The 23391-nt window shown below is 68.6% G+C and overlaps 5 protein-coding genes across 7 annotated transcripts; 1 reads left to right on the top strand and 4 right to left on the bottom strand.

The window, feature by feature from the left end:
- Window positions 1-571: 571 nt before the first annotated feature.
- SEMA6C (semaphorin 6C) lies at window positions 572-9106 on the bottom strand. 2 transcript variants are annotated; one of them, XM_055696653.1, is made up of 17 exons: window positions 8631-9106; window positions 8433-8547; window positions 7550-7607; window positions 7398-7454; window positions 7047-7148; window positions 6536-6626; window positions 6327-6449; window positions 6115-6203; window positions 5007-5224; window positions 4648-4779; window positions 4407-4562; window positions 3641-3877; window positions 3181-3318; window positions 2738-2815; window positions 2562-2617; window positions 2300-2347; window positions 572-1687 (listed from the first exon to the last, which is right to left on the bottom strand). In XM_055696653.1, the coding sequence occupies exons 1-17, from the start codon at window positions 8734-8736 to the stop codon at window positions 984-986; spliced, it is 2508 nt and encodes an 835-aa protein (XP_055552628.1). In that variant the 5' UTR covers window positions 8737-9106; the 3' UTR covers window positions 572-983. The 2 variants fall into 2 exon arrangements, with proteins under 2 accessions (XP_055552628.1, XP_055552626.1); XM_055696651.1 differs by having other exon boundaries at window positions 979-1911; window positions 8631-9104.
- A 1609-nt stretch (window positions 9107-10715) lies between these two features.
- LYSMD1 (LysM domain containing 1) lies at window positions 10716-12443 on the bottom strand. 2 transcript variants are annotated; one of them, XM_055696850.1, is made up of 3 exons: window positions 12182-12443; window positions 11392-11603; window positions 10716-11267 (listed from the first exon to the last, which is right to left on the bottom strand). In XM_055696850.1, exons 1-3 carry the CDS (start codon window positions 12332-12334, stop codon window positions 11123-11125), a joined length of 510 nt encoding a protein of 169 aa, XP_055552825.1. In that variant the 5' UTR covers window positions 12335-12443; the 3' UTR covers window positions 10716-11122. The 2 variants fall into 2 exon arrangements, with proteins under 2 accessions (XP_055552825.1, XP_055552824.1); XM_055696849.1 differs by having other exon boundaries at window positions 11392-11660; window positions 12182-12437.
- Window positions 12444-12749: 306 nt separating this feature from the next.
- Window positions 12750-14777, top strand: SCNM1 (sodium channel modifier 1). Its single transcript, XM_055696831.1, has 8 exons — window positions 12750-12859; window positions 13407-13477; window positions 13557-13645; window positions 13720-13817; window positions 13894-13988; window positions 14121-14266; window positions 14384-14516; window positions 14590-14777. Exons 1-8 carry the CDS (start codon window positions 12809-12811, stop codon window positions 14687-14689), a joined length of 783 nt encoding a protein of 260 aa, XP_055552806.1. The 5' UTR covers window positions 12750-12808; the 3' UTR covers window positions 14690-14777.
- Window positions 14778-15676: 899 nt separating this feature from the next.
- TMOD4 (tropomodulin 4) lies at window positions 15677-19997 on the bottom strand. The gene is made up of 10 exons (XM_055696783.1): window positions 19863-19997; window positions 19030-19173; window positions 18785-18941; window positions 18198-18320; window positions 17293-17382; window positions 16950-17080; window positions 16484-16591; window positions 16122-16265; window positions 15888-16032; window positions 15677-15792 (listed from the first exon to the last, which is right to left on the bottom strand). The coding sequence occupies exons 1-10, from the start codon at window positions 19959-19961 to the stop codon at window positions 15770-15772; spliced, it is 1164 nt and encodes a 387-aa protein (XP_055552758.1). The 5' UTR covers window positions 19962-19997; the 3' UTR covers window positions 15677-15769.
- Window positions 19998-20508: 511 nt separating this feature from the next.
- On the bottom strand, window positions 20509-22890 carry VPS72 (vacuolar protein sorting 72 homolog). Its single transcript, XM_055696791.1, has 6 exons — window positions 22710-22890; window positions 22091-22243; window positions 21838-21949; window positions 21565-21744; window positions 21307-21448; window positions 20509-21022 (listed from the first exon to the last, which is right to left on the bottom strand). The coding sequence occupies exons 1-6, from the start codon at window positions 22824-22826 to the stop codon at window positions 20629-20631; spliced, it is 1098 nt and encodes a 365-aa protein (XP_055552766.1). The 5' UTR covers window positions 22827-22890; the 3' UTR covers window positions 20509-20628.
- Window positions 22891-23391: the final 501 nt, after the last annotated feature.

Here is a 23391-nt window from a genome sequence, read left to right as displayed (position 1 = left end):
GTGGGAGAATCCCGGCCTGCTTCCCGGGAATGCCGAGGCAGAAGTTGCGGTCTTGAAATGAGCGTGTGTTGTTACTCTTTGGTGGAGGAGGTGGTGCGGTGCTAATTTAACCGATTTGGGTTTGATTAGATGTGTGTTTCCCTCTTGTTTGCCGTAACCGGTTCCCATTTTCCTAAATCGGAAGCAGGGCGTTGCAAATCCGGTGGGGATGAGTGGAGGAGGGCACGGAAACGCCAACTCAATCCTCTCCAGCCAGCCACGAAGGGGAGTAACAAGCCCCGGGAATCAAGCGCGGGTCCCCCAGCCCCTTGGCAGGGGCCTTCCCTGCCTGAACCCCCCTCCATCACCCACAGGGTGCTTTTTGGGGCCAAATCGGATTATTTCTTTAATCTCACCTGTATCAGATCGGTTTCCTGCGTGCCAGGCGCAGTGCTGGGAGGTTTATCACAGAATAAATTGTCCCTTATGGACCCTGTTAGTGCTGTGACGAGGAGCCAAGTGCTTGGGCCCCTCTTCTACTGAGGGTAGATGTTGGGAAATTTCAACATGTGTATATATATATATATATATATATATATAAAAACTTTTTTTTAATATGTTTCTTAATAAAATAGCACAACCTTGGGGAGCAGCTTTGCTTTACCCCTGGTGTCAGCCCTGTCCCTGCTAAGCCAGCGCATCGCCAGGCCCTTCCTATCCCCTGTGCCACTGTGGGGATACCCCAGGGCCACCACGCTGGGCTGGCCCCGAGGGGGTCCGGTGGCACCTTCCCCCCCCTTGTCCCCCTCTTGTCCCCCAGCCTTGGTCCTACATGGTAGGATGAGCTGAGCTCCGGCATGGAGAGCTGCTGTGTCGCATGTCCCCCAGGGGGTTGGCGGTGGCTCCCCCCTTCCCCCCCCCCCCAATTAAATAAATTAGGATTAAAAAAAAAAAAAAGAAAAAGAAAAGCCTTGTCATGCCAGGCTGGCACATGGGGACCCTTGTCACCCCGGTGGGGGCCAGTCTGGGGACGGGGGGACCCACGTGCCACCAGGGAGGCGGGGGTCTTGCCACCCAGGGGATGGCTGGGGGGCCCCCCGCCAGCCGCAGCAGGGGTGTCCCATGGGTGCTGGGGGGCTCAGGGCCGCCCGGGGGCTGCTGGCACCATCAGGGGCTTGGGCAGCACGGGGGGCTTCATGGAGAGGGAGCGCTCCAGGGTGCCGGGCCGGGGGCCCCAGGCTGGCCCCCCCGGGGTCCCCAGCGAGTGCATGCGGGTGAGCCCGCGGGCCAGGCCAGGTGGTCTCGCAGGCGTCCCCCCGAGCGAGTGTCTCTGTGCCAGGGGCCGCCGGGGCGGCGGGGGGCTGTCGGGGGGCACGTCCAGCCGGCGGGGCGTCCCGTCGCGGGGGGCCGGGGGGAGGCTGGAGAACGGGGTGCCCGGCTGCACCCGGTTGGCGAAGGAGCTGGTGCCCGGGGGGGTCACCGGCCACCCCGAGCCCCCCGTCCCGTGCAGCCGCTGCAGCATCTCTTCCAGGGTGGCCTTGGGCGGGGGTCCTGGCCCGGGGGGCTCCGGGCACTCTGGGGTGCCGAGGTGGGCGGCCTGGCTGCGCCGGGGCTCCGTCACCCGCTCCCAGAGTGCCTTGGCAGGTGGCCGTGGGGTGGCCTCCGGCGTGGGCAGCTCGGGGGGGTCCCGCAGGCCCCCAGCCCCGCCCTGGGGTGGCAGCAGGGGGTAGAGGCGGGGGGCAGGTGGCTGGGCCGGGGGCCGTGGGGCGGCGGCAGGGGGCTCCGGGGGTCCCTTGGGGGCGGCGGGGCGGCGGCAGCAGGCCGCCAGCAGCCCAGCAGCCAGGGCGCCCAGGGCGAAGGCGCCCAGCACGCAGCCCACCAGCACCGGCACCGGCACCGCCGCTGCGGCCCCCGGCCCGGGCTGGCGCACCCCTGCGGGAGCACCCGTCAGCCCCCCGCACACACGGGGGACCCGGGCCCCCAGGGTCCCTCCTGGAGTCCCCCCGCCCCAGGTCCCTCTCCCGTCTGTGGGGGTCTCTTCCTGGTCCCAGGGGTCCCCCACCCCGGGTCCTTCTGTCCCTGGGGGTCCCCCCCATCCCCAGGGTCCCTCCCCAGTCCCTGGGGTCCCTCTCTTGATCCCTGGGGGTCCCCGGGGGCCCCCCACCCCAGGTCCTTCTGTTCCTGTGGGTTCCCCCCCCCCATCCCCAGGGTCCTTCCCCAGTCCCTGGGGTCCCTCTCTTGATTCCTGGGGGTCCCTCCTCCTCCCTGGGGTCCCCCCCGGTCCCTGGGTGTCTGGGGGGGCAGACAGGGTGTCACTGACCATGGGCCAAGTCTCTGTCCCCGTCGCTGTCCCCCACGGCTGGTGCATCTGAGAGCAGAGCGGGGTCAGGCCAGGCCACCCGTGTCCCCTGCGGCCACCTCCGTCCCCCCAGTGTCCTCCACATGTCCCAGGGCCCCCAGCATCGCCCTGGTGCCCCCTGCATCCCCCCCGTGACCTCGTGTCCCCAGAAGTTCCCACAGCGACCTTCTGTGTCCCCCCAATATGGCTTTGTCCCCAGTGTCCCCCATGTACCCCCCTTCACCTTGGCAGGTCCCAGCGGTCCCGGGGTAGCCCTCCACGTCCTGCTTGAAGCCGTTCCTGGGCAGGGCAGGGGACATCACCCACCGTCCCCAGAGTCCCCACCCCGCGAGGAAGGGACCCAGCAGAGGGGGGTGGGGTGGGGGGTGTGCCGGAGAGGCCACCACAGGGGACACTTACGGAAGGTCCTCGGAGAAGGGGACGCAGCCCTGGCGGGGCAGCCAGACACAGTAGGGGTCACGGGCGGCCAGGCAGCTCCTGCAGGGAGCCGGGGGGGGGCAGGTGGCCGCGTGCTGTGGTCCCACACACACGTCCTCGTGCCCTTGCACGCCCCTGGCCCTCGCACACCCCTGTGCCCTCACACATCCATGTGCCCTCACGCACCCCTGGCCCTCGCACACCCCCGTGCCCTCACGCACCCCCGTGCCCTCGCACACCCCTGGCCCTCGCACACCCCCGTGCCCTCACGCACCCCTGGCCCTTGCACGCTCTTGCACACCTCCGTGCTCTCACACATCCCACCCACACATGCCCTCGTGGCCCCATGCACACCCCGTGCCCACATGTGCCCCTGCACCCTTGCACACCCTCACGCCCTCGCACACGCCCATGCTCTCGCTCACCTGCGGCAGGCGCCGTGCCGGGCGCAGCGGCTCAGGGGCAGACGCACCAGGCACCCGGCGAAGGCGACGTAGAGCTCCTGGCCCGGCGGGTGCAGCTCCAGCCCCAGCACCCGGCTGGCGCCCCGCGGCCCCTGGCATCTGCCCCCCCAGGAGCACCCATCGTGACGGCACCCCAGCACCCACGGCCCCCCACAGCACCCGTCGGCACCCTGCAGCTCCGTGGCACCCACATGGCCCCGCAGCAACTGCATGACGCCACAGCACCCATCAGCACCCTACGGTACCTCCCTGACCCCACGGCACCCATCAATGCCCTGTGCCCCCCACGTTGCCCCTCAGCACCCACACCACCACTGCACCCATCAATGCCCTCTGCCTCCTAGCACCCATCAGCACCCACAGCCCCCCTGCACCCATGGACCCTACCAGCCCCCCAGCACCCCCAGCGCCCCACACTCACCGCCTAGGGTCGTAGAGGCTGATCTCCTCCAGCAGCAGCGTCTCAGAGGTGGCATCCCCAGTGTCACCAGGCTCCCGGCTGTCACCAGGTGCTGGGGTGCCACCGGGGTGCTGGGTGGCCCCGGGGTGCTGCGTGGCCGCCAGCACCTTCAGCACCCGCCCGTCCTCGGCACCCAGGAAGAGCACGGTCTGGTTCCCACGTGGCCCCGCGCCCGTGTCCACCGCCAGCTGCGTCAGCCTGCACCCAGCGCACCCTTGCACACCCTCGTGCAGGGGTCTCACACACCCGTGCACCAGGGCGTTGCACACCTCTGCGTGGGACCTTTGCACACGCTCAGATCGGGGCCTCGCACGCTGTCGCACGCTCTCGCACTGGGGCCCTTGCACCCAGGTCTTACACACCTTCACACAGCCTTGCACCAGGGCTTTGCACACCTTTGCACTGGAGCTTTGCACATTCTTGCACCAGGCCGTTGCACTATGTGGGACCCTTGCACACGCTTGAAACGGGGCCTCGCACGCTGTCGCACACCCTCGCACTGGGGCCCTTGCACCCAGGTCTTACACACCCTCGCACCAGGGCTTTGCACACTTTTGCACATCCTTGTGTGGCCTTGCACCAGGGCCTCGCACTGGAGCCTTGCACGAGGACCCTCCCCACCCTGCAGCACCCATGGGACCGGCTGCACCCTCCCCAGCCTGTGCACCCGCACCCTCCTCGCACGAGCCACCCCCCGTCCCCGCGGCCACCCACCCCGGGTGTGCACCTGGTGCCAGTGCGGGTGAAGAGCGGCCGCCCGCCGGCGGGTGCCACGGCGCCGTGCAGCAGTGGGTGCTCCTTGGCGAAGGCCAACGTCTCGTCGGGGAAGTCCCCAGAGGTGACAATGCCGGCGGCCGGTCCCATCCCAGCGCAGCATCCCGGCCTGCGGCACAGCCGGCGTGGGGACGCGGGTGGCCGTGGTGCCCCGGAGGGACCCAGGCTCTGGGGTGCGGGGTGGGGGGTGGTACCTGGGTCGGGGCACCCTGTCCTCGGGCACCGGCATCCAGGTGCTGGAGGCACCGCGGGGCTCGGCGAAGGGTCCCTCGAACGCCCGCTCCACGTCCGCCAGGTAGAAGGCGCAGACGGCTGAGCCAGGGATGCTGCGGGGTTGGCACCGGGTGGCACCGGCGCTGGGGACGCCGCTGTCCCCTGCCAGGGCTGCCATGGTGGCCTTGGTGTGGCCAGGGCCCCACCGTGTCCCAATTCCCCTGTGTCCTGCCCCACTGTGTCCCCACGTCCCCGTCTCCCATGTTGCCACCAACCCTGTCCCCATGCTCACAACCCCAGAGCCCGGGACCCCTCGTCACCGGGACCCCCGTCGCCATGCCTGTTGGGCTGGGTGCCGAAGAGGGCGAGGACGGCGGGGCGCCCGTGCAGGGCCCGGGGGGGTGTCACCGCCTCCAGGACGTCGAAGTAGAAGATGGCATCGCCGGGGACGGCGCACTGCAGCCGCACCTTCAGGAAGGACGTCCAGCGCCGCTCCAGCACCCGCGGGGAGCCCCCCCGGTCGTTGCGGCACACCCGCGCCACCCGTGCCACCGCCACCTGTGCCAGCACCCACGGGTGTCAGCACCCAGAGCATCAGCACCTGGGCACCCATGGGTGTCAGTACCCAGGGTCCTGCAGGGATCAGCACCTAGGCACCCATGGGTGTCAGTACCCAGGGCATCGGCACATGGGCACCCATGGGTGTCAGCACACAGGGACTCATGGGCATCATCACTTGGGCACTCATGAGGACCAGCACCTGGGCACCCATGGGTGTCAGCACCCAGGGACCCACAAGTGTCAGCACCCAGGGCATCAGCACATGGGCACCCATGGGTGTCAGCACACAGGGACTCATGGGCATCATCACTTGGGCACTCATGAGGACCAGCACCTGGGCACCCATGGGTGTCAGTACCCAGGGCATCGGCACATGGGCACCCATGGGTGTCAGCACCCAGGGACCCGCAAGTGTCAGTACCCAGGGCATCGGCACATGGGCACCCATGGGTGTCAGCACACAGGGACTCATGGGCATCATCATTTGGGCACTCATGAGGACCAGCACCTGGGCACCCATGGGTGTCAGTACCCAGGGACCCGCAAGTGTCAGTACCCAGGGCATCGGCACATGGGCACCCATGGGTGTCAGCACACAGGGACTCATGGGCATCATCACTTGGGCACTCATGAGGACCAGCACCTGGGCACCCATGGGTGTCAGCACCCAAGGACCCGCTGGGATCAGCACCCGGGCAGCCAGGGGCACCAGCACCCGGGCAGCCAGGGGCACGGCCACCTTGGGCTGGCACCAGGAGCACCCACAGGCAGCAGCACCCTGTGAGACACCAGCACCCGGCCAGATGCTCGGGCGAGGGGCACGGGGGTCTCCCCTGGCCTGATGCCAGGGGGATGGGCTGGGGGTCCCCCCACCCCCCGGCGCCCACCTTGCCCAGGGCACTGAGCTCCACGGCGACCTCCCTGAAGAAGAAGTAGATGTAGGGGCCGTAGGGCAGCGCCTGGACGAAGTGGGGCTCTGGGGGGAGGGGCCAGGGGGGCCATCAGCCCCCGCCACCTCCTGTCCCCATCCCCCACCCCTGTGCTCCCCACTCCCTGCCCCCAGCCCCCGTGCCCACCCCCCAGCCCCCCCGCCGGGTACCCTGCAGCCAGCGGGAGCTGTACTTGAGGGTGCGCAGGGGGGGGCGGCCGGGGCTGAGGCTGCGGTAGATGACGGCGTCGCTGGCTTGGAAGTCGGCCACCGTGGCTGAGTACAGGCTGCCGTCTGCGGGGGGGGGGGACACCAGCGTCAGCCCCACGTCCCCCCCTCAGGGGCATCCCCGTGTCACCCCCGCCCTGCCCAGCACCCACCGACGAAGAGGGCGACGATGCTCTGCTTGGCGTCGAAGGGGCACCGGGCCTGGCCGCTCACCTCCTCGCCCTCCTGCGCCAGGCTGCTCACCTGGGGGGGGGCGAGAAGGTGAGACACACACACCCCCCCCAGCTCAGCACGGCCCCCTGCTGCCCCCAGCCCCAGCACGGAGATGCTGAGGACCCCCCCCCGCTCATCACACCTGCGGGCACTGCCCTGCTGAGCTGCCCAGCTGAGACTCCCCCCTCATCACAGCCCTGCTCTGCAGTGGGGGGGCCAAGACCCCCCCCCCTCATTCATCACACCCCCTGCCCCATGCTCCCTGGCAGGGCTGAGACCCCCCCTCACTCATCACATCCATGCTCCTCAGTGGGGGGGCTGAGACCCCCACTCATTCACCACCACCCCCCCCCCCCCCCATGCTCCCTGGCAGGGCTGAGACACCCCCCCCCCATCACACTCCCCAGCAGCCGCTGAGACCCCCCAGTCACGCCCCCCCAGCCCCCCCACCTGGTAGGTGCGGCAGAGGGGGCTGAAGGCGTTGGTGCCGCAGGCCAGGAGGGTGCCAGCGTCGCGGGGCACCAGCACCCTGATGTAGTTGTGGCACTCATCCTGCGTGGGGGGGGACACGAGGGGACCCCGACGTCACCACTCTCCCCTGCCCTGAGCCCCCTGCCCACTCCCACTCCCTGTATCCCCCACCCCCTGCACCCCCCACCCCCTTGCATACCAGTACCCCCCCGCATCCCCATACCCTGTACTCCCACCCCCCCATGCTGCCCCTGCACCCCCACACTTCATAGTCGTCCCCCCCCCAGACCATGCCCCCCTCCCCCCCCGTACCCCCCCACCCCCCCTCACCTGCAGCCGGCCCCGCATGGCGCAGTTCTCCCTGTCCCGTGACTCCCAGGTGAGGTACTGCCGGGTGAAATGGGGGCGGTGGGCATGGGGACCCCCAGCCCAGCCCCCCCGTGCCCCCAGCCTGCCCCCCCCGTGCCCCCTGGCCCCCTTACCCGCTCGGGGTACAGCATCCCCTTGTCCTGCCCCAGGTTGAAGGCATAGATGTGGTCCCTGGAGGGGGGGGAGTGTGAGCGTGCGAGGGGCACAGGGACGTGCGAGGGGCATGGCGACACAAGCATGCACGAGCATGTGGGAGCACATGCTGGTGGGCACAAGCGTGTGCAGGCAGGGGCGCTCAGGCTTGAGTGTGCAGAAGTGGGCACAAGCACATGCAAATGTGCCCAAGCATGCACAAGGACGTGCAAGCGTGCCCAAGCATGTGCAAGAGCAAACAAACCTGCAGGAGCACACGCAAATGTGAACAAGATTGCACAGGCACAGATAAAACATGTACAAGCATGCACAAGTGCATGTAAGCTTGCACAAGCATGGGCAAGCATGCGTAAGCACACACATCCTTGCACAAACGTGGGCAAATGTACAAGGATACACAAAAACACAAGCATGCACAAGCTTGCACACACACAGACAAGGATGTACAAGCCTATACAAGTGTGCACAAGCTTGCACAAGCACACAAAAGGGGGATGAGCTTGCACAAGCATCGATAAGCACACGCAGGCGTGCACAAGTTTGCACGAGCTCGCAAAGGGGTGTACGAGCTTGCACAAGCACAGACAAGGGTGCACAAGCACACACAAGGAAGCAAAGGGGGAGCGAGCTTGCACAAGTGCCGGTAAGCACACGCAAGCACAGACGAGCACACGCCAGCGTGCACAATCGCACGCAAGCTTGCACAAGTATGCACAAGGAAGCAAAGGGGAGGTGAGCTTGCACAAGGACAGATGGGCTTGCACAAGCGCCGATGAGCACGTGCCACGTGCACAAGCGCCCACGAGCGCGCACAAGCGCCCACGAGCGCGCACAAGAGCTCACCGGGCGGCGACGAAGAGGGTGCCGTTGAGGCGCAGCATGCGCTGGAAGTCGAGGCCGAGCTGGGCCGTGCCGTTGGCCCCCCCCAGGCCACCGAAGCGGGGGTAGGCGGCGGTGGCTGCGGGGATGGGGGGATGCGGTGACACCCCGCTGGCCCCCCAAGCCCCAGGCCCCCCCGACCCCCCCCCCCCCCCGGCTCACCTGCCAGCCCCACGGTGCTGCGCGGCACCAGGTCCCGCGGGAAGGATTGTGCCGCCCCCCCGGCGAGGAGGAGGAGGAGAATGAAGGGCAGCGGGACCCCCAGCATGGCCACGGGCACCGGCCCCCCGGGGCTGCCAGGGGCTGGTCTCGGCACCGGAAACTGAGGCACGGGGGGGGGGGGGCACAGAGCAGCCCTGGGGACACCCGCCACTGTGGGGACAGTGCTCCCAGCGCCCCCTCCCAGTGCTCCCAGTGCCCCCCTCCCAGTGTCCTGGTATCCCCACCCCAGTATCCCCAGCGACCCTGCCCCAACGTGCCCATCCCAGTGTCCCCAGTCCCCCAGTCCCAGTGCTCCCAGCGCAGCACAAGCGTGTGCAGTGGGGCACGGCTGTGCGCACCCCCGCACCCACTCACAACCCCCCAACACCCGCACAGCGCTCGGGTCCAGCACCCACGTGCAACTCCCCAGCCCCCTGAGCACACCCGAACCCCCCCAACGGCACCCCCCCAACACCCCCCAGCACCCTGAGCACCCCCAACACCCTCACAGCACCCTGAGCACCCCCCAGCACCCTGAGCACAACCCGACCCCCCCCACCCACTCCTCATAGCACCCACACAACACCCCAACAACACCCCTCACCCCGCAGCACCCCCCACCTACACCCCAAAACACCCCGAAACCTCCCCAACCACAGCCCGCCCCAACACGCCCCCGATCCCCCCGCAACATCCCCCCGACCCCCCCCAACACGCCCCCGATCCCCCCCCGACACCCCTCGACCCCTCCCGCAACACCCCCGCGCCACCGCACCTACCCCCTCGCGGCACCCCCCGCCCGCCCCCCCCCCCCGACACCCCCCTACCCCCCCCCCCCCCGGCCGCCCCCTCCGCGCCCGGTACCGGCTCCGCGCCCCGAGCGGCCCCGAGCGGCTCCGCCCCGGAACGGGCCGGGACCGGCCGGCGGCCGGAGCGGGGCCGGGGGCGGGTCCGGGACCCCCGCGGGACCCCCGCCCCGCCCCGCGGCCGCCCTATACATAGGCGCTAATCCCCTTAATGAGCTGATCCTCATTAGCCGCTGAGGGCGGGGGGGCGGCTTGCACACGCGTGTGCACCCACGTAGGGGGGGTCAGCGCGGGTGCCTGCACACGCGTGTGCACAGACGCGTGGGAGCGGGCACAGCCCTGCCTGCGAGCACCCGCGCTGCCCCCCCCCCCGCCGTCGATGCACACGCGTGTGCAAGCACCCGCGCTGCCCCCCTCCCCCCCCCCCGCAAGCACCGCCGTGCAAATGCCCACGCGCGCAGACGTGCATGCGGGTGGGTGGATGTACGTGCGGTGCACGAGCACGCACACGCGTGGGCAGCCTTGCACAAGCGTGTGCAACGGGGCTGGCCGTCACCTGTGACCCCCCCACCCGAGTGGGACCTGCTGCCCCACTTACACCAGCGCGTGGCATTCGCACGCACGGGTGCAGCTGGCCCAGGGTGGGACTGGGAGCTACTGGGAGTGACTGGGAGCTCGTGGGGGCGCTGAGCTCCCCCCAGTGTGCCACCCGGGCTGCGGTCCCCTGTCACCAGCCCCTTCGGGGAGGGCGGACCCTGGGGACATCCCGGGGCACTGGGTGGCCCTGGGGGACCCTGGGGACCCCTGAGGCTCTGGAGGGTCCCGGGGGGGGGGTCCCAAGGGTGTGGGCACAGGGTGACACCTGGTGGCATCACATGGCGTGGCACCTTGCGGGGGGGCCGGTGTCCTCGGGTGGGTGCCCGCAGCCCCGGGGCGGGTGACTGTGTCCCCAGAGTGCCAATGGCGCCGCGAGAGATGACACTGTCCCCAGGGGGTGTCCATGTTCCCAAGGGGAATTATGTCCTCGGGAGGGGGTGGGGGGGTGTTATTGTGTTCCCAGGGCTGTGACCATGTCCCTGAGGGGGGCAATCGTGTCACCTGGGGGTGACCATGTCCCCAGCAGGGTGACACTGTCCGCAGGTCTGTGTCCCCACGGGGATGGCCCTGTTCCCAGGGGGACAATCATGTCCCCGGGGGGTGTGATGGTGTCCCCGGCAGGTGACAAACAGGCAGAGCCAGGTGACAGTGCTCGGTTTTATTTACAGGCCCTCAGTGTGGGAGGAGACCATCCCTGTGGGGGTCCAGGCATTGGCATGGGGGTCCCACCCCCCGAAATCCCCCGCAAGAGCAAAGACGTACAAATAAATACAACCAGAGGGAAAACATCAGCTGGTAAATCCTGTCCCAGTCCCTCCCAGTACATCACAGTCCCTCCCAGCAGCCCTGCAAGAGGGCTGGCTCTGCATCCAGGTGCTGGGTGTCCCTACAGCAGGAAAGGTCCCTCGAAGGAGACAAGGAGGGGACACTGTGTGTTCCCCCCCAATCCCTGTGTCCCCTCCAGTAGACCCTGGCAAGGGCTGGGGGTGTCTGGGGTCCCTGCCACCACAGGGTGGGAGTCACGGCGTCATGTCCCCAGTGTCCCTGGTGTCACAGTGTGAAGATCTCATCCTCTGCGTCACGGAGGGTGGCCGCCCGTGGGGTCCTGGTGAGTGGCCGGGGGCCAAGGCGGGGGCCCAGGTGGGCCGGGGGCGCCCTGGTGTCAGTGCTGCGGGTGCCTTCAGCCTCAGCCGTGCTGCAGGGACGCAGCGGGGTGGCATTGAGGGGTGGCCTTACCACCCGCTCACCAACCTGGGGGCCAAAGGCACCTTCCAGAAGCCCCCTTGGCCCCAGCAGGGAGGCGGGGTGGGCGCGCTCACCCTGTGCTGCCGGCGCGGAGCCGTTCTGCTGCCGCCGCCTTGGAGCGCCCGATCTCGGCGTCCAGCTGCCGCAGGAAATCGGTGGCCGAGAGGTCGTGGCGGGACGGAGCGGGAGCAGCCGAGGTGTCTCCTGAGGGGACGGACGTGTCCTTGTCCTCGTCATCAGGGCAGGGGGCCCCTGGCAGCGCCGGGGTGGGGATGAGGAGGGTGGACTTGAGGAAGATGGTGTCCGAGGTGTAGAGGCGGTTGGCGCGCTTGATCTGCTCCATCTGCCAGGGACGGGATGGGGACCGGGATGGGGACAGGACGGGGTGGGGATGGGACAGGGATGGGTACAAGAGTGGGGACAGGGACAAGGACAGGGATGGGATGAGGACAGAGGGATGGGATGGGGACAGCGATGGGATGGAACAGGAATGGTGACAGGGATGGGCACAGTGATGGGATGGAGACAGGGACGGGATGGGGACCGGGATGGGGACAAGAGTGCAGACAGGGACAAGGGCAGGGATGGGATGGAATGAGGACAGAGAGAGGGACAGGATGGGGACAGGGGTGGGATGGGGACAAGAGTGGGACAGGGACAAGGAGAGGGATGGGATGAGGACAGACGGAAGGACGAGATGAGGACGGGATCGGACGGGGACAGTCACAGGGACCGGGGGGACAGGGACGGGAAGGGACAGCAATGGCCCCACGGGGACCCCGGGGTCGTCCTGGCCGCCCTGCCCCCGCGACCCTGCCCCAGGGCCCCTCGGGCCCCCCGGACGTGCCCCCCCCCGCCGCTCACCGTCACGCCGTAGCGTAGCGCCAGCCCCGGTAGCGTGTCCCCGGGCTCCAGGCGGTGCTCCCGGGCGGAGGCCCCCGCTGCCCCGCTCCCCGCCGCCATGGCGGGACCCCGCTCCGCCCCGACCCCCGACGGCGCGGGGGGCGGGGGGCTCATACGCACAGCCCCGGCCCGGCCGGGGGACCTGCCCAGGGCCCCGCCGCTGCCGCCGCCGCTGCCGGGGGCGGGCTCGGCCCCGCGCCGCCCCCCGCGCGCCGCTGAGGACGGAGGCGCCAGGCCCGGCCCGGCCGCGCCGCGGAGGCCTCTGGGCCTTGTAGTCCGGGGCGAGCGGGTACCCCTCCGGCCCCTCGCGCAACGACGTCGCGCCCCCCCGTCGCCACATCGAAGCCCCCCCTGGCGTCCCCCCTGCGCCCCTCGCGCCGGGCCCTGCCCCCGGGGGGGAGTCTCTGCCCCTCCGGCCACGCCGTCTCAGGGAGAGGAACTACAATTCCCGTCATGTCGCGGGGCGCGGCCCTCGAGCGTTCCGATTGGCTGCCGCTCCGGCGCGCAGCATGCCGGGAGGAGCCACCCGGAAGCTGGGCGGTGGGAGGGCAGTTCCCATAGTAACCGCGGGCCGGCGCCGGGGCTGCCATGTCCTTCAAGCGGGAGGGGGACGACCCCGGTCAGCTGGGGGTGCTGCAGGTGGGTCTCGCCCCCTTCCCTCCCTTCCGCGATCCCTCTGACCCTTCTCGAGTCCCCCAGACCCGGACCCGGCCTCCCCACGCACCTCCCGGCCTTGCCCCCTCGCCCCGGCCCGCCCCCGGCCCGGTTCCCCGCAGCCCTTCCCCGCTCCTCCGTGCCCGTAGATACCCCCCTGCGCGCCGTCCTGCCAGCTCGCAAATGCTCCTCTGCCCCCCCCAGTGCCTCCCCATCGCTGCCCTGGGCCCCCTCGAGTTCCCCTCTCAGTGCCCCCAAAACACCCCCCCTGGCCTAGGCTGCTCCCCGAAATTGCCCCCTTCCCCTGCCTCAGCCTGTCCCAAACCGCCCCCTCCCCAGCCTCGACCACCTAATTCCCCACCTGCCCCTCAGTGCGGAACGGGGTCCCCAGGGTGCTGAGGTTTCTTGGCCTAAGCGGGGACAGGTCTGGGGAAAAGGACTGGTTCCCTGTGGGGTAAACTGGGGCAGACCCTGCTCCGGCAGCAGGCGTGGGGGGGACAAGCACTCACCCGGCCCCCTTGGTCTATCCCAGAAAAGACGTATCGCGGACCTGTTGGCCAACTACATCCCCGAGGATGAGGCACTGCTGCTGAGGAGCGGGAGGTGAGCGAGACCCCCGAGTGCAGCCTCCTCCTCCGACCGCTCGCGGGGTCCTGACAGCAGCTTCTCCCCCTCGGCACAGGTACGCCTGCACAGTGTGTGCCCACCGCCCTGTCTTCGACACGCTGGACGTGCTGACAGTCCACAGAGCCGGCAAGAAGCACATGGGCAGTAAGTGCAGGTCCCCTGGCGGGGTGAGCTGTGCCAAGCGGGCATGTCCCCCCACCCCCTTTGCTGTCTTTCAGGCCTGCAGCGCTTCTACAGCAGGAAGCGCTCACTCCAGGACGCGGCTCAGAAGCGGCGGCACGAGGAGGAGCTGCAGGCAGAGGAGGCAGGCACACAGGTTGGTGTAGATGCCCCTTCCTCACCCTGCTGGACCCCCAGATGGGGCCCCCCTGAGCTCTGTCCCCGGTCCCCAGGGCTCCCCGGCCCCTCTTCTGGCACAGACGAGGAGGATTGCCCGGAATGCTCTGCTCAAAGCAGCTCCCTACAGCAGCTGCTGCCGGAGGATGGGGTGAGGCTTCTGTTTTTGCTGCTGGAGAATGTGGGAAAGCTCTGGGCTTCCTGGGAGGGCACTGGCAGTGCCGTGACCTCACTGCTGTCGGGCGTTTGTGGGATGAGGCCCTGACCCCTTCTCCCATCACAGGGTGGAGGGAAGCAGCTCACGAGCTGGTGTCACCCAGATGGGGCTGAGTGCTGCCCCGATGCTGCCAGAGCCGTCGCAGAAGAACGGAGCAGCCCTGGACGCCAGCCCTGCAGCCCTGCTGCCGGGGCACCGCGGCAGGCGAGTGGGTAAGAGCTAGCCAGTGGCTCCAGAGCTGTGCTGGCACCGGCAGGGCAGGGCGCCTGGGCAATCGGCTGGCCCTCTCCCATTTCTGTGGGTCCCACCAGTCCCCTCTGCCCTCGCAGGTGCCCCGAAGACAGCTCCGGCGCGGACGCAGCAAGGCAGCAAAGGAAAAGCCTCATCATCAGTCCCGAGCCAGGCTGAAGCCCTCAGCCCCGAGAGGCGCCAGGCCCTGGAGCGATACCTGCAGCTGCGCAGGTGAGTCTTGGCCCCGTTGGCGCGGGGAAGCCCGTAATGAGCCGCCTCTCACTGTCCATCCGTCTGTCCCCAGTGCCGGCTGGATCCAAGACCGCTCTGGCAAGTGGGTGAAGGATGAGAACGCTGAATTTGACTCTGACGAGGACGAACCACCTGCACTGCTGCCGGCCTGAGGCCCCCCTGGGCTCCTCTGGTCCCCACGGGGACTGTCCCCCTGCAGCTGTCCCCACACCTGCCATTAATAGAGGCAGCTGGAGAGGATGGAGGTGTCTGAGCCGTTGCAGCAGGTCCCAGGGAGGGGTAATATTGGGGTTCCCACCGTCTTGCCGCCACGGGGTGCTCAACCTAGTGCCTTTTTGGGGTGCCCCTACTCTGGCCAACGCCCTACAAGTGCTGCCAAGCTCCATGTGGGTTTTGGCCTGTCCTCTGCTGTCCCTGTCCCAAGTCACACTTGTTTTCTCACACGCTGGCAGCTGCCTGCGGGTCATGGCCTTTCGGGGTGGTGGTGCTGGGTTCCCCCCCTCCTCCCCAGCCCTGACAGCTGTCCCAGTGCTTCGCAGAGCACCCTGCCACGCTGCCCTCCCCCTGCCTCAGTTTCCCCCCACTTTTCCTGCCAGCCTTTGGGTGCCTGTGTGTGCTCCCACGTCAGGGTGCACCCATGGGACTGTCATTTATGGTGTTGCACCCTGAGCTGGCATCCATGCCCTTGGGACAGCACCCACCCCCCACCCAAAGGTGTCTCTGGGCCCTGGGGTCATATTCTGTCCCTTGTGGAGGGTCCCTGGCAGTGCTGCCTGGGGTGATGTTACCCCTGGGCACTGGGATTTACCCGCTCACTCGGCTTGTGCCGATAAATAATGTGGTGGCACCTATAAATAGGCTCTGTGCCCCCCACCCCCCCACCCCTCTGGGCCATGGGTGCTGGGCCCTGTGGGTCCTGGGTGCCCAGCTCAGTGCCACGGGGGCACCTGGCTGCCCCCACCCCTCCTGGTGTCGTAACCCAATCCCTGGGGTATAAATACCCCGACCCTGCGGCCCCGCTGCTCCCTGGGGGGGTCCAGGCATCCCGCTCAGCCCCTGCGGCCCCCCCGGTGGTGTTACCCTCCCTCAGCCCATCCCTACGATCCCAATTCTGTCCCTGCGCACAAATCCTGCCCCGGGATGCATCCGAGCGGATCCCAAAGCCGCATTGCTCCGTCTTTATTTACAGCAGCTCCAGGGAGCAGGAGCCATGCCGGGGGAGGGGAGGGCTGTTAGGCTTTCTTCTGCTTGCGACCTGGGGGCAGAGGAAAGAGGGGGGGTCAGGGCCGGGACACACCCCACCCCCCCACCCCGATTCCTGCTCTGGGAGGGGACACAGGGGACGCTCACGGAGCTCGTTGTTCTTGGTGATGGCGATGGCGGCACGGGCGCGGGGGCCTTGCTGCGTGAAGTGGTAGCCAAAGCGCACGACGGAGGGGCACTGCTCCAGCATGGTGGCCATCTCCATCTCCACCGTGTCGCCCAGCCGCTGGCACTGTGGGGCCGCGGTGAGACCAGATGCACCGGGAAGTTAGGGACACCCCTGTCCCCCTCCCTAGGCCACCCATGGGTGCCCGTCCCTACCTGGTTGTCCACCTTGAGCTCGCTCAGAGTGGTGTTGTGGTACATGGCCTTGATGATGCTGATCATGCCAGCACTGGTGATGAAGTTGGATTCAATGTTGAGGCTCTCCAGGGTCTTGTTCTCCATCAGCATCTCGGCCACAGCCTGTGTGTCACCTCAGGGTGTCACATCGGGGTGTCACCCAGGGCTGGTGCCCCCCCCCCCTTTGGCACGTCCTGGGCCACCGATGCCCCAGGTGACGGTGGAAAAGCCACCGTCACCTGGCCTTGCTGGTGCTCAGGGTGGAGCCCGGGTTAGGGGCCGTGTCCCCTCCCAGTCTGGAGAGGTGTGGGGACATGGTGGGACACGGGGCTGGCACTCACGCTGGCCACGGGGTCGTTGCTGCGGGTGGCCACCAGGCTGAGCTTCTTGACGTGGGTGTTGGTTTTCATGGCCTCGCAGATGGCCTTCAGCGTGGAGATGGGAATGTCCTGCCGCAAGGGGACATGGGTGTCACCGAGCAGCTGGGGACATCCCCGGGGCTGCAGGGTGTCACCAGGGGGGGATGTCAGTGGCATCGAGGGGGTTTAGATGTGCCCTTGGAGACAGAGACATCCCTGAGAGGGTGCTGGATGTCACCCAAGGTGTGTAAGTGGCACCAAGTGGATGTCACCAAAGGGACACGGATACCCCCAGGTGGCGACCAGCGCCCTGGGGTGCCCTGGAGCCACCCCAGGGTGAGGGCAAACACCCCAGGACAGCAGGCAGCACCCTGGAACAGGGTGTCCCAGCCCCATGGGGACACCCCAGGGAGCAGCACCCTGGGGACGCTGCCACCAGGTCCTTCACCTTGATGTTGTTGAGGTTGACGTCCTCCAGAGTGCTGTCGTTGGCCTGGATCTGCCGCAGCGTCTCCTCCACGTTGGTGGGGTTCGGGGGCTCGTCCGGCACCGGCTTGTACGTGTCAGGCTTCACCACGCCTGGGCACACGCGTGTGTGCGGGTACGCGCGTGCCCGTGCGTGGGGACACGGACGTGTGGGGACACATGCGTTTGCACGTGTGTGTGGGGTCACCACGGGGTATCCCAGAGGGGTTCTGCTCCCCAAATCCACCCCAAACAGCCCCGTGGCCCCTGTCCGGGGGGTGGCTCATCCCCCACGTCCCCTGTCCCTGTGTCCCCAGGCCACTCACTGTTGATGCCCTCCGTGTTGGAGATGGTCCCGCTGCAGATCGCGTCGTAGTACTGCTTGTTGCTCATCAGCGTGTACATGCCCAGGATGGCTGTGGGGCCGGGGGGGTCAGCTGTGCCCCAGGGCCCCCCGTGTCCCCTGGGGGGTGGCTGCAGCCCCCCCTGCCCTGCCGGGGGGCTCGGGGAAGCCGCAGGGAGCGCGCGGGCCGGGGGCCAGCGGTGAAAGCCGAGCGTGGGGGCACAGCGCTGCTTTTAGCCGGGCGCTGGCCGGGACCCAGGGAGGTGGGGGGGGGGGGGGGCCCGGCACACACCTGGCAGCGGGGAGTGGAGTGTGACACGGGGCTGGGGCAGGCGTGCAACCGTGCAACACTGATCCTTGTGCAACGTGCTCCCCGCTGTGCAATGTGCTGCCGCCCCGTGAAGCTGCTGTGGGACACGCTACCCCCGTGCGAGGCTGCGGTGCAACGCAGCAGCTCCGTGCAAGGGGGCCAGGCGAGGCAGCAGCCTTGTGCAAGGCTGTCGCACGACATGGCTGCCCCGTGCAAGGCTGTGGTGCAACATGGCTGCCTCGTGTGAGGTTGTGGTGCAATGCACCAGCCTGGTGTGAGACTGTGTGCAACACGGCTGTCCCGTGCGAGGCTGTGGTGCAACACAGCAGCTCCATGCAAGGTTGTCATGCAATGTAGCGTGGTCTCGTGCGAGGCTGTGGTGCGACATGGCTGCCCCGTGCAAGGCTGTGGTGCGACATGGCTGCCTCGCGTGAGGTTGTGGTGCAATGCACCAGCCCGGTGTGAGGCTGTGGTGCGACATGGCTGCCCCGTGCGAGGCTGTGGTGCGAGGTTGTGGTGCAATGCAGCAGCCCCGTGCGAGGCTGCGGTGCGACGTGGTTGCCCCGTGCGAGACCCACCGGCGATGTCGCACATCTCGGCCTCGGTGGCGTTGGCCAGCGCCTCCTCCAGCTCGGGCTCCAGCGTGATCTGCTCCTCCCGTGGGATCTCCCGCGTCGGGTTCTTGGGCACGAAGGGCTTCCCTGGGCGCGGGGACGCGGGTTGCATCCTGCCCGGCCTCGCACAGGCCGGTGGTGCTGAGCATGGTGGCCCAGGGACGGGGCTGGCAGGGGTGCTGGGGATGCGGCCGCTGCCGGGGGGGTGACCTGGCCTGGGGGTGATGCTGCCGGGGGTGGGGGGCCAGGGGGGACGTGTCCAGTGGGTGACACTACTGTGGGGGTGATGTTGCCAGGGGGTGGCATTGCCAGGGGTGGCTGTACTAGGGGTGGCATTAATGGGGGTGACATTGCCAGGGGGTGGCCATACGGGGGGGTGACATTGCCAGGGGGTGGCCGTACCCGGGGCTGGCGGGGACCCAGCTCGCCCAGGACACCCGAGCTGCTGGCGAGGACGGTTCTGCCGAGCTAAATATACCCGGCACCACAGGGCCCCGTGCCCCCTGGTCCCCGCCACTGTCCCCGCCATGTCACCCCCCGGGTCCCCGCACCTTTCTTCTCGCCGGTGAAGGGCACCAGGTCGTCGCGCTCGCCAGCCTCCAGCGCCTGCTTCTCCAGGTGCTGCAGCAGGGCCTCCCGGTCCAGCGGCCCCGTCGGGCTCTTCTGCGTCTGGTCCCGCTGCCGCAGCCCGGCCGGTAGCAGCACGTTCTGGGGGACACACCGTGTCACCCCTGGGGGGACCCTGACGGCCGGATGGCACTCATCCTGCTTGCCACCCCCTGGCACTGGGACCCACCTCGGGGTCCATCTCCAGCAGCTCCAAGTCCAGCTGCGCCAGCTCCTCAGCCGACAGCTCCTGCAGGATCTTGTCCTCGTCGATGTCCCGGTACTTCTCCAGCTCCTGCCGGTAGGACGTCATGGCAGCGGGCCGGGGGGCGGCCTGGGGGGGTGACAAGGGGGGCTGAGCAGCTGGCAGGAGGCTCCCCGGGGTGGGGACATGCCCCACACCGTGGGGGGACACCCCACGCCACAGGGACCCCCTCCATGGCACAGCCCACAGGGTGCCTTCGCAACTCCGGGTGCTGCTGGGTTCCCACTGAGCTGGGGGGCCGTGGGGCACCCCCCGCGTAGGGGCTCTGGGGGAGTTGAGGCGCATTGTCAAGGTTCTTCCCCAAACCAGGACCCAGCATCCCCCCCGCAAAGCCTCCCCCACTGCCTGGGGGCAGATCCCAGTGCAGCAGCTCCAGTGCCACCCAGACCGCCCCACCAGCGCCCCTTTGCCCCCCCAGCACAGATCCCCCCCTCCCTGGTGAGGGGCAGCAGGGGTGGGCGCTGAGGACACGAGTCCCCTGGCACCAGGGTTGGGTCCCCCCCGAGGAACCGGATTGAGATTCCGCCCCCCCCCACCCCCCACCCCCCCCCCGACACCAGCATCCCCAGGGCTGGGGGCAGGGGGCACACGTGCAACTGGTGCCCCCGGGAGGGACCAGACACCCATGGGTGAAAGCCGGGGGGGCTGCGGGGTGGGGGATCCCTCAAAGCAGGGATCCCCGACAGACCCAGGAGCCCCTGTCCCTGGGGGTGACATGCCCCCCCACCCTGGGATCCCCCACCCCCCACAGGCCCTACCTGGCCGCTGGCTGGCCGGGCGGTGGAGCCTGCCTGGGTGCGAGCCCCGGTGGTGCTGAGCCCCGGTGCTGAGCCAAGGGCTCCGGCCGCGCAGGGCATGAGATCAGCGTTTTATTCTGCGAGCCGGCGGGGAGGGGCGAGATCACATATCGCCGGCGTTATCGAGCCCTGCCAGCCCCGCGCCAGCTCCACCCCAGCACCCCGGCAATGCAGGGGCACCCTTGGGCCGTGGGGGGCCCCTCGTGACCCGGGGGCGCCCCGTTACCTCTTGGGGTGCCCCTGGCTGGGGGGGGAACGGGGGGAGGCCACAGGGAGAGGCTGAACCTCTTGCCTGGGGCCCCGCGGCCCCTCAGAGACCCCTGACACCCCCCCCCCCCCCCCGGGGCATTTTAAGCCCTTTCACCCCAAGATTTTCTGGGGGAAGAGACACCACCCCGCCCCCCCCCAGCCCCCCAAATCACATTCGGGGGGTGCACGGGCAGCAGCGCTTGGAGCAAACCGCTTGTTTATTGTAGGGTCTGTGTAAAGCAGGGGTGGTACGCACCCTGCCCCTACTGCGGGTGCTCCCGGTGCCGCGCATCTAACAGAAATAGGAGTCCGCACCCTGCTTGTATACAGGCTACTCGGGTTTATTTCTTTTTTAATATAAAAAAAAAAAAAAAGGAAGGCGATAAATAAAGCAACGAACCGTTGTCACCCGCAGGAGTCAGAGCGAGGACGGGCCTCAACCCGCGGCGGCCACGGGTCCCCCGCAGCCCCCCAGCACTCAGGTCGTGGGGACGCTCTGCTTGATGACGATCTTCTGGCGGGTGGGACGGACGTTGGGGTCGGGGCCGGGGGGAGCGGTGGCCCCCAAGGTGGCGGAGGCGGCGGCGCTGGGCAGCCCGTGGGCCGTGATGTATTTTTTGTAGGCCTCCCGGATGATTTTGAAGGCGCGGATGTTGGAGTAGGGGATGTCGGTGATGGGGTCGCGGTAAACAGCCGGTTTGTGGGTGACGGGGCAGATCTCCCGCACCGGCAGCCGCGGCGGTTTTGCTTTGGGGAAGAAGCGCTCGAAGGTTTCATCGTCGCTGAAGGAGATGAAGGTGCGGGAGCACTTCCCGGCGGAAGCTGGAGCCGGGGCTGGAGCTGCTTCAGCCTGCTGCAGGTCTTGGTCCAACCTAGAAGAGACTCAGTCAGTGCCCAGGAGACCCCCAGGGCAGGGGGAGACCCCAGGGGAGCTCCCATGGTGGGCAGAGCTGCCAAATCTGCTCGAGCTGCCCCCCAGGACTGGAGTGTGGGACACGTGGGGCTCCAAGGCGCTGCCCAAAACCCATTTCTCCCTTGCCACGATGGAATGGAGCCCAGGGAGGGATCGGGGTTGGGAGGCAGGGACAGAGAGGCCCGGATGGGTCTGTGAGGGGTAAAAAACTACGAGGGACACGTCGAGGTGACCCCAACCTACCCCTCCACATCCACATTCTCCTCCTTGCCCGGCTCCGGGACGAGGGGCATGGTGACGGACCAGTACCGGATAACTGGCCCCACGCACTTCCGCTTCTTCTGGACCTGCTTCTTCTTGTCGGCTTCCAGGCGCTCGTAGTTCTCTGTAAAAACAGCGACAAGCCGAGGGGGAGGCTCAGCGTCACACTGACACCCTCATCCCCTCTCCCTGTGCCGTTTCGGGGGGCCCCTGCACCCCTTGGCACGGCGCCTGGCTCACCCAGGGAGCGGAGGTTGATCTCCTCTGTGATCTTGGCTTCCTCCAGCAGCTCCTCCTGCGTCAGAGGCCGGTCGTAGCTGGTGCCACCCTTCTTACGCTTGGACTGGACCTGCCGCTCCTGGATGCGCAGGAAGGTTTGGCGCGTGTGCTCCGTCGTGGATTGCCGCATGTGCTTCCTGCCTGCGGCGGGAGGGCAGGGCTCACCGGCCGGCCGGCTCACCGGCAGCTCTCACGCAGGAGGCCCGTTTCTAGCCCCGTCCCGTGCGCACTCACTGTCTCCCATGTCATCCTGCAGCTCCAAGGGGACAGATTTCACCTCTCGTGGCTTCTGCGAGCTGCTGCTGGGGACATCCGCCTTCTTGGGGCGAAGGCTTTTGAGGGGCTCCTATGGGGCAGAGGGCGTGAGGAGGGAGAAAAACTCCCCCAGGCCACGGCTTTGGCCCCGCTTAAACCTCGGCTTTTCCCAGCAGGGAGCTGGGAAGGGGATGCCGGAGCCCCCAGCCCGGTCCCGGCCACCCCCCCGCACCCGGTAGGCCTTGGTGACGACACGGCGGCGGCGCTTGGGCTCGCTCTCATCCTGGTCGCTGGCGGGTTCCTCGCCCTCGTCGATGTCGAAGTCCGAGTCCACCTCGTCGTCGCTGTCCGACTGGTCACCCCTGTACTCGTCATCGCCCGATTCCTGCGGGGACAGGGGGCTGTGTCACCCCCCACTGCCCTCCCGCCCCACGGCCACGGCGGCCTCGTTGCTATGGGGGGGGGAGGGGGGCACGACCACTTCTCTAATGGCTGGACACCCCCGGGGCTCCCCAGATACCCTCTCCGGGGCTCCCCATCCACTGCTCCCGGACCCCCCAGATATCCCCCACCCGGAGCTTCCCGCTACCCCGGGGACCCCCACCTTCCCCTCCCGGGACTCCCCATCCACCCGCCTCCGCGCCCCCTAGAAATCCCCCCCCGGGGACCCCCACCTCCCACACGGGGCTCCCCATCCACCCGCCCCGGGCCCTCCAGACATCCCCCCCGGGGCTCCCCCCCCCCCCAGACACCCGCCCCCCCCCCCAGCACCGGGACACCGCCAGGCGCGTTCGTCCGAGACACCCTCCCCCGTGCCCAGGCTTCCTCCCGGGCCCGCGGCGTCTCCGCACCTCGGTGAAGCCGCCGTAGGTGGTCTGGTAGAACTCATCCTCTTCCTCGGCTTCCAACAGCCCCGAGAGTCGGTTACCGGCCGTGCGCCGCGGGGCGCGACCCTCCGCCAGGCTCATCCCGCCGCCGCCGCGATCGGCGCTCCGCTGCGCGCCCTGCCCGGCCCGCCCGCTGCGCCGCCAGGCAGGAGAGAGCGAGTGCCGAGCGGCCGATGGCGGCGGGCGCCCCCTGGAGGTACGGAGGGGGCACGGCAGGCTGCCAGGGCGAGGAGGGCTCTTCCATCGCGCACGGGGGGCGGGGGGGGCGGGAAAACCGGGGCTGGGCCCGCGGGACGTCACGGGAGCAGACCCCCTCCCCGCCCCCGGGCTCTGCCACCCGCGGTACGGTCACGTCGCGCCCTTGAGAAGGGAATCCGGGAAAATGACGTCACCGCCTGACATCACGGCGACCCGTGACGTCCCGTGCGCCACGTGCTCCCCGGCTTTGTTTTGCTCGCGCCTCGCCCGTCACGTGACGCGCGGCGGCCCCTGCGCACGCGCCCTGCGGGTGTCTCAACTTCCCCCCCCCCCCCCATCCGGGTGGTCGCGCCCGCGGGGGCGAATCCAAGTGGGGGGGGGCGGCAGCTGCCTGGCCTGCGCGTGCGCTCTGCGGGCCGGCGCCGCGTGTTCCCCTCCCCGGCCGGAT

The sequence above is a fragment of the Falco cherrug genome, chromosome 19, assembly GCF_023634085.1.
Source record: "Falco cherrug isolate bFalChe1 chromosome 19, bFalChe1.pri, whole genome shotgun sequence".
Lineage (NCBI taxonomy): Eukaryota > Metazoa > Chordata > Aves > Falconiformes > Falconidae > Falco > Falco cherrug.
Note: the sequence above shows the minus strand (reverse complement) of the source record. Positions and strands in the feature narration are given on the sequence as shown.

What these genes read in the sequence shown, in the direction of transcription:
- SCNM1 (XM_055696831.1), top strand. Translation starts at nt 12,809, where the DNA reads ATGTCCTTCAAGCGGGAGGGGGACGACCCCGGTCAGCTGGGGGTGCTG. An exon ending in CTGCTGCTGAGGAGCGGGAG is followed by an intron (nt 13,478 to 13,556) that starts GTGAGCGAGACC and finishes CCCTCGGCACAG; the next exon opens with GTACGCCTGCACAGTGTGTG. An exon ending in CGATACCTGCAGCTGCGCAG is followed by an intron (nt 14,517 to 14,589) that starts GTGAGTCTTGGC and finishes GTCTGTCCCCAG; the next exon opens with TGCCGGCTGGATCCAAGACC.
- TMOD4 (XM_055696783.1), bottom strand. Translation starts at nt 19,961, where the DNA reads ATGCCCTGCGCGGCCGGAGCCCTTGGCTCAGCACCGGGGCTCAGCACC. An exon ending in CGAGATGTGCGACATCGCCG is followed by an intron (nt 17,383 to 18,197) that starts GTGGGTCTCGCA and finishes CCGGCCCCACAG; the next exon opens with CCATCCTGGGCATGTACACG. An exon ending in CACCAAGAACAACGAGCTCC is followed by an intron (nt 15,793 to 15,887) that starts GTGAGCGTCCCC and finishes CTCTGCCCCCAG; the next exon opens with GTCGCAAGCAGAAGAAAGCC.
- SEMA6C (XM_055696651.1), bottom strand. Translation starts at nt 8,736, where the DNA reads ATGCTGGGGGTCCCGCTGCCCTTCATTCTCCTCCTCCTCCTCGCCGGG. An exon ending in GACAGGGTGCCCCGACCCAG is followed by an intron (nt 4,563 to 4,647) that starts GTACCACCCCCC and finishes GCTGTGCCGCAG; the next exon opens with GCCGGGATGCTGCGCTGGGA. An exon ending in CGGCACGGCGCCTGCCGCAG is followed by an intron (nt 2,816 to 3,180) that starts GTGAGCGAGAGC and finishes GGCTCCCTGCAG; the next exon opens with GAGCTGCCTGGCCGCCCGTG.
- LYSMD1 (XM_055696849.1), bottom strand. Translation starts at nt 12,334, where the DNA reads ATGAGCCCCCCGCCCCCCGCGCCGTCGGGGGTCGGGGCGGAGCGGGGT. An exon ending in CGCTACGCTACGGCGTGACG is followed by an intron (nt 11,661 to 12,181) that starts GTGAGCGGCGGG and finishes CGTCCCTGGCAG; the next exon opens with ATGGAGCAGATCAAGCGCGC. An exon ending in CTCCGCGCCGGCAGCACAGG is followed by an intron (nt 11,268 to 11,391) that starts GTGAGCGCGCCC and finishes GCGTCCCTGCAG; the next exon opens with CACGGCTGAGGCTGAAGGCA.
- VPS72 (XM_055696791.1), bottom strand. Translation starts at nt 22,826, where the DNA reads ATGAGCCTGGCGGAGGGTCGCGCCCCGCGGCGCACGGCCGGTAACCGA. An exon ending in GATCAACCTCCGCTCCCTGG is followed by an intron (nt 21,449 to 21,564) that starts GTGAGCCAGGCG and finishes CTGTTTTTACAG; the next exon opens with AGAACTACGAGCGCCTGGAA. An exon ending in GAGAATGTGGATGTGGAGGG is followed by an intron (nt 21,023 to 21,306) that starts GTAGGTTGGGGT and finishes AGTCTCTTCTAG; the next exon opens with GTTGGACCAAGACCTGCAGC.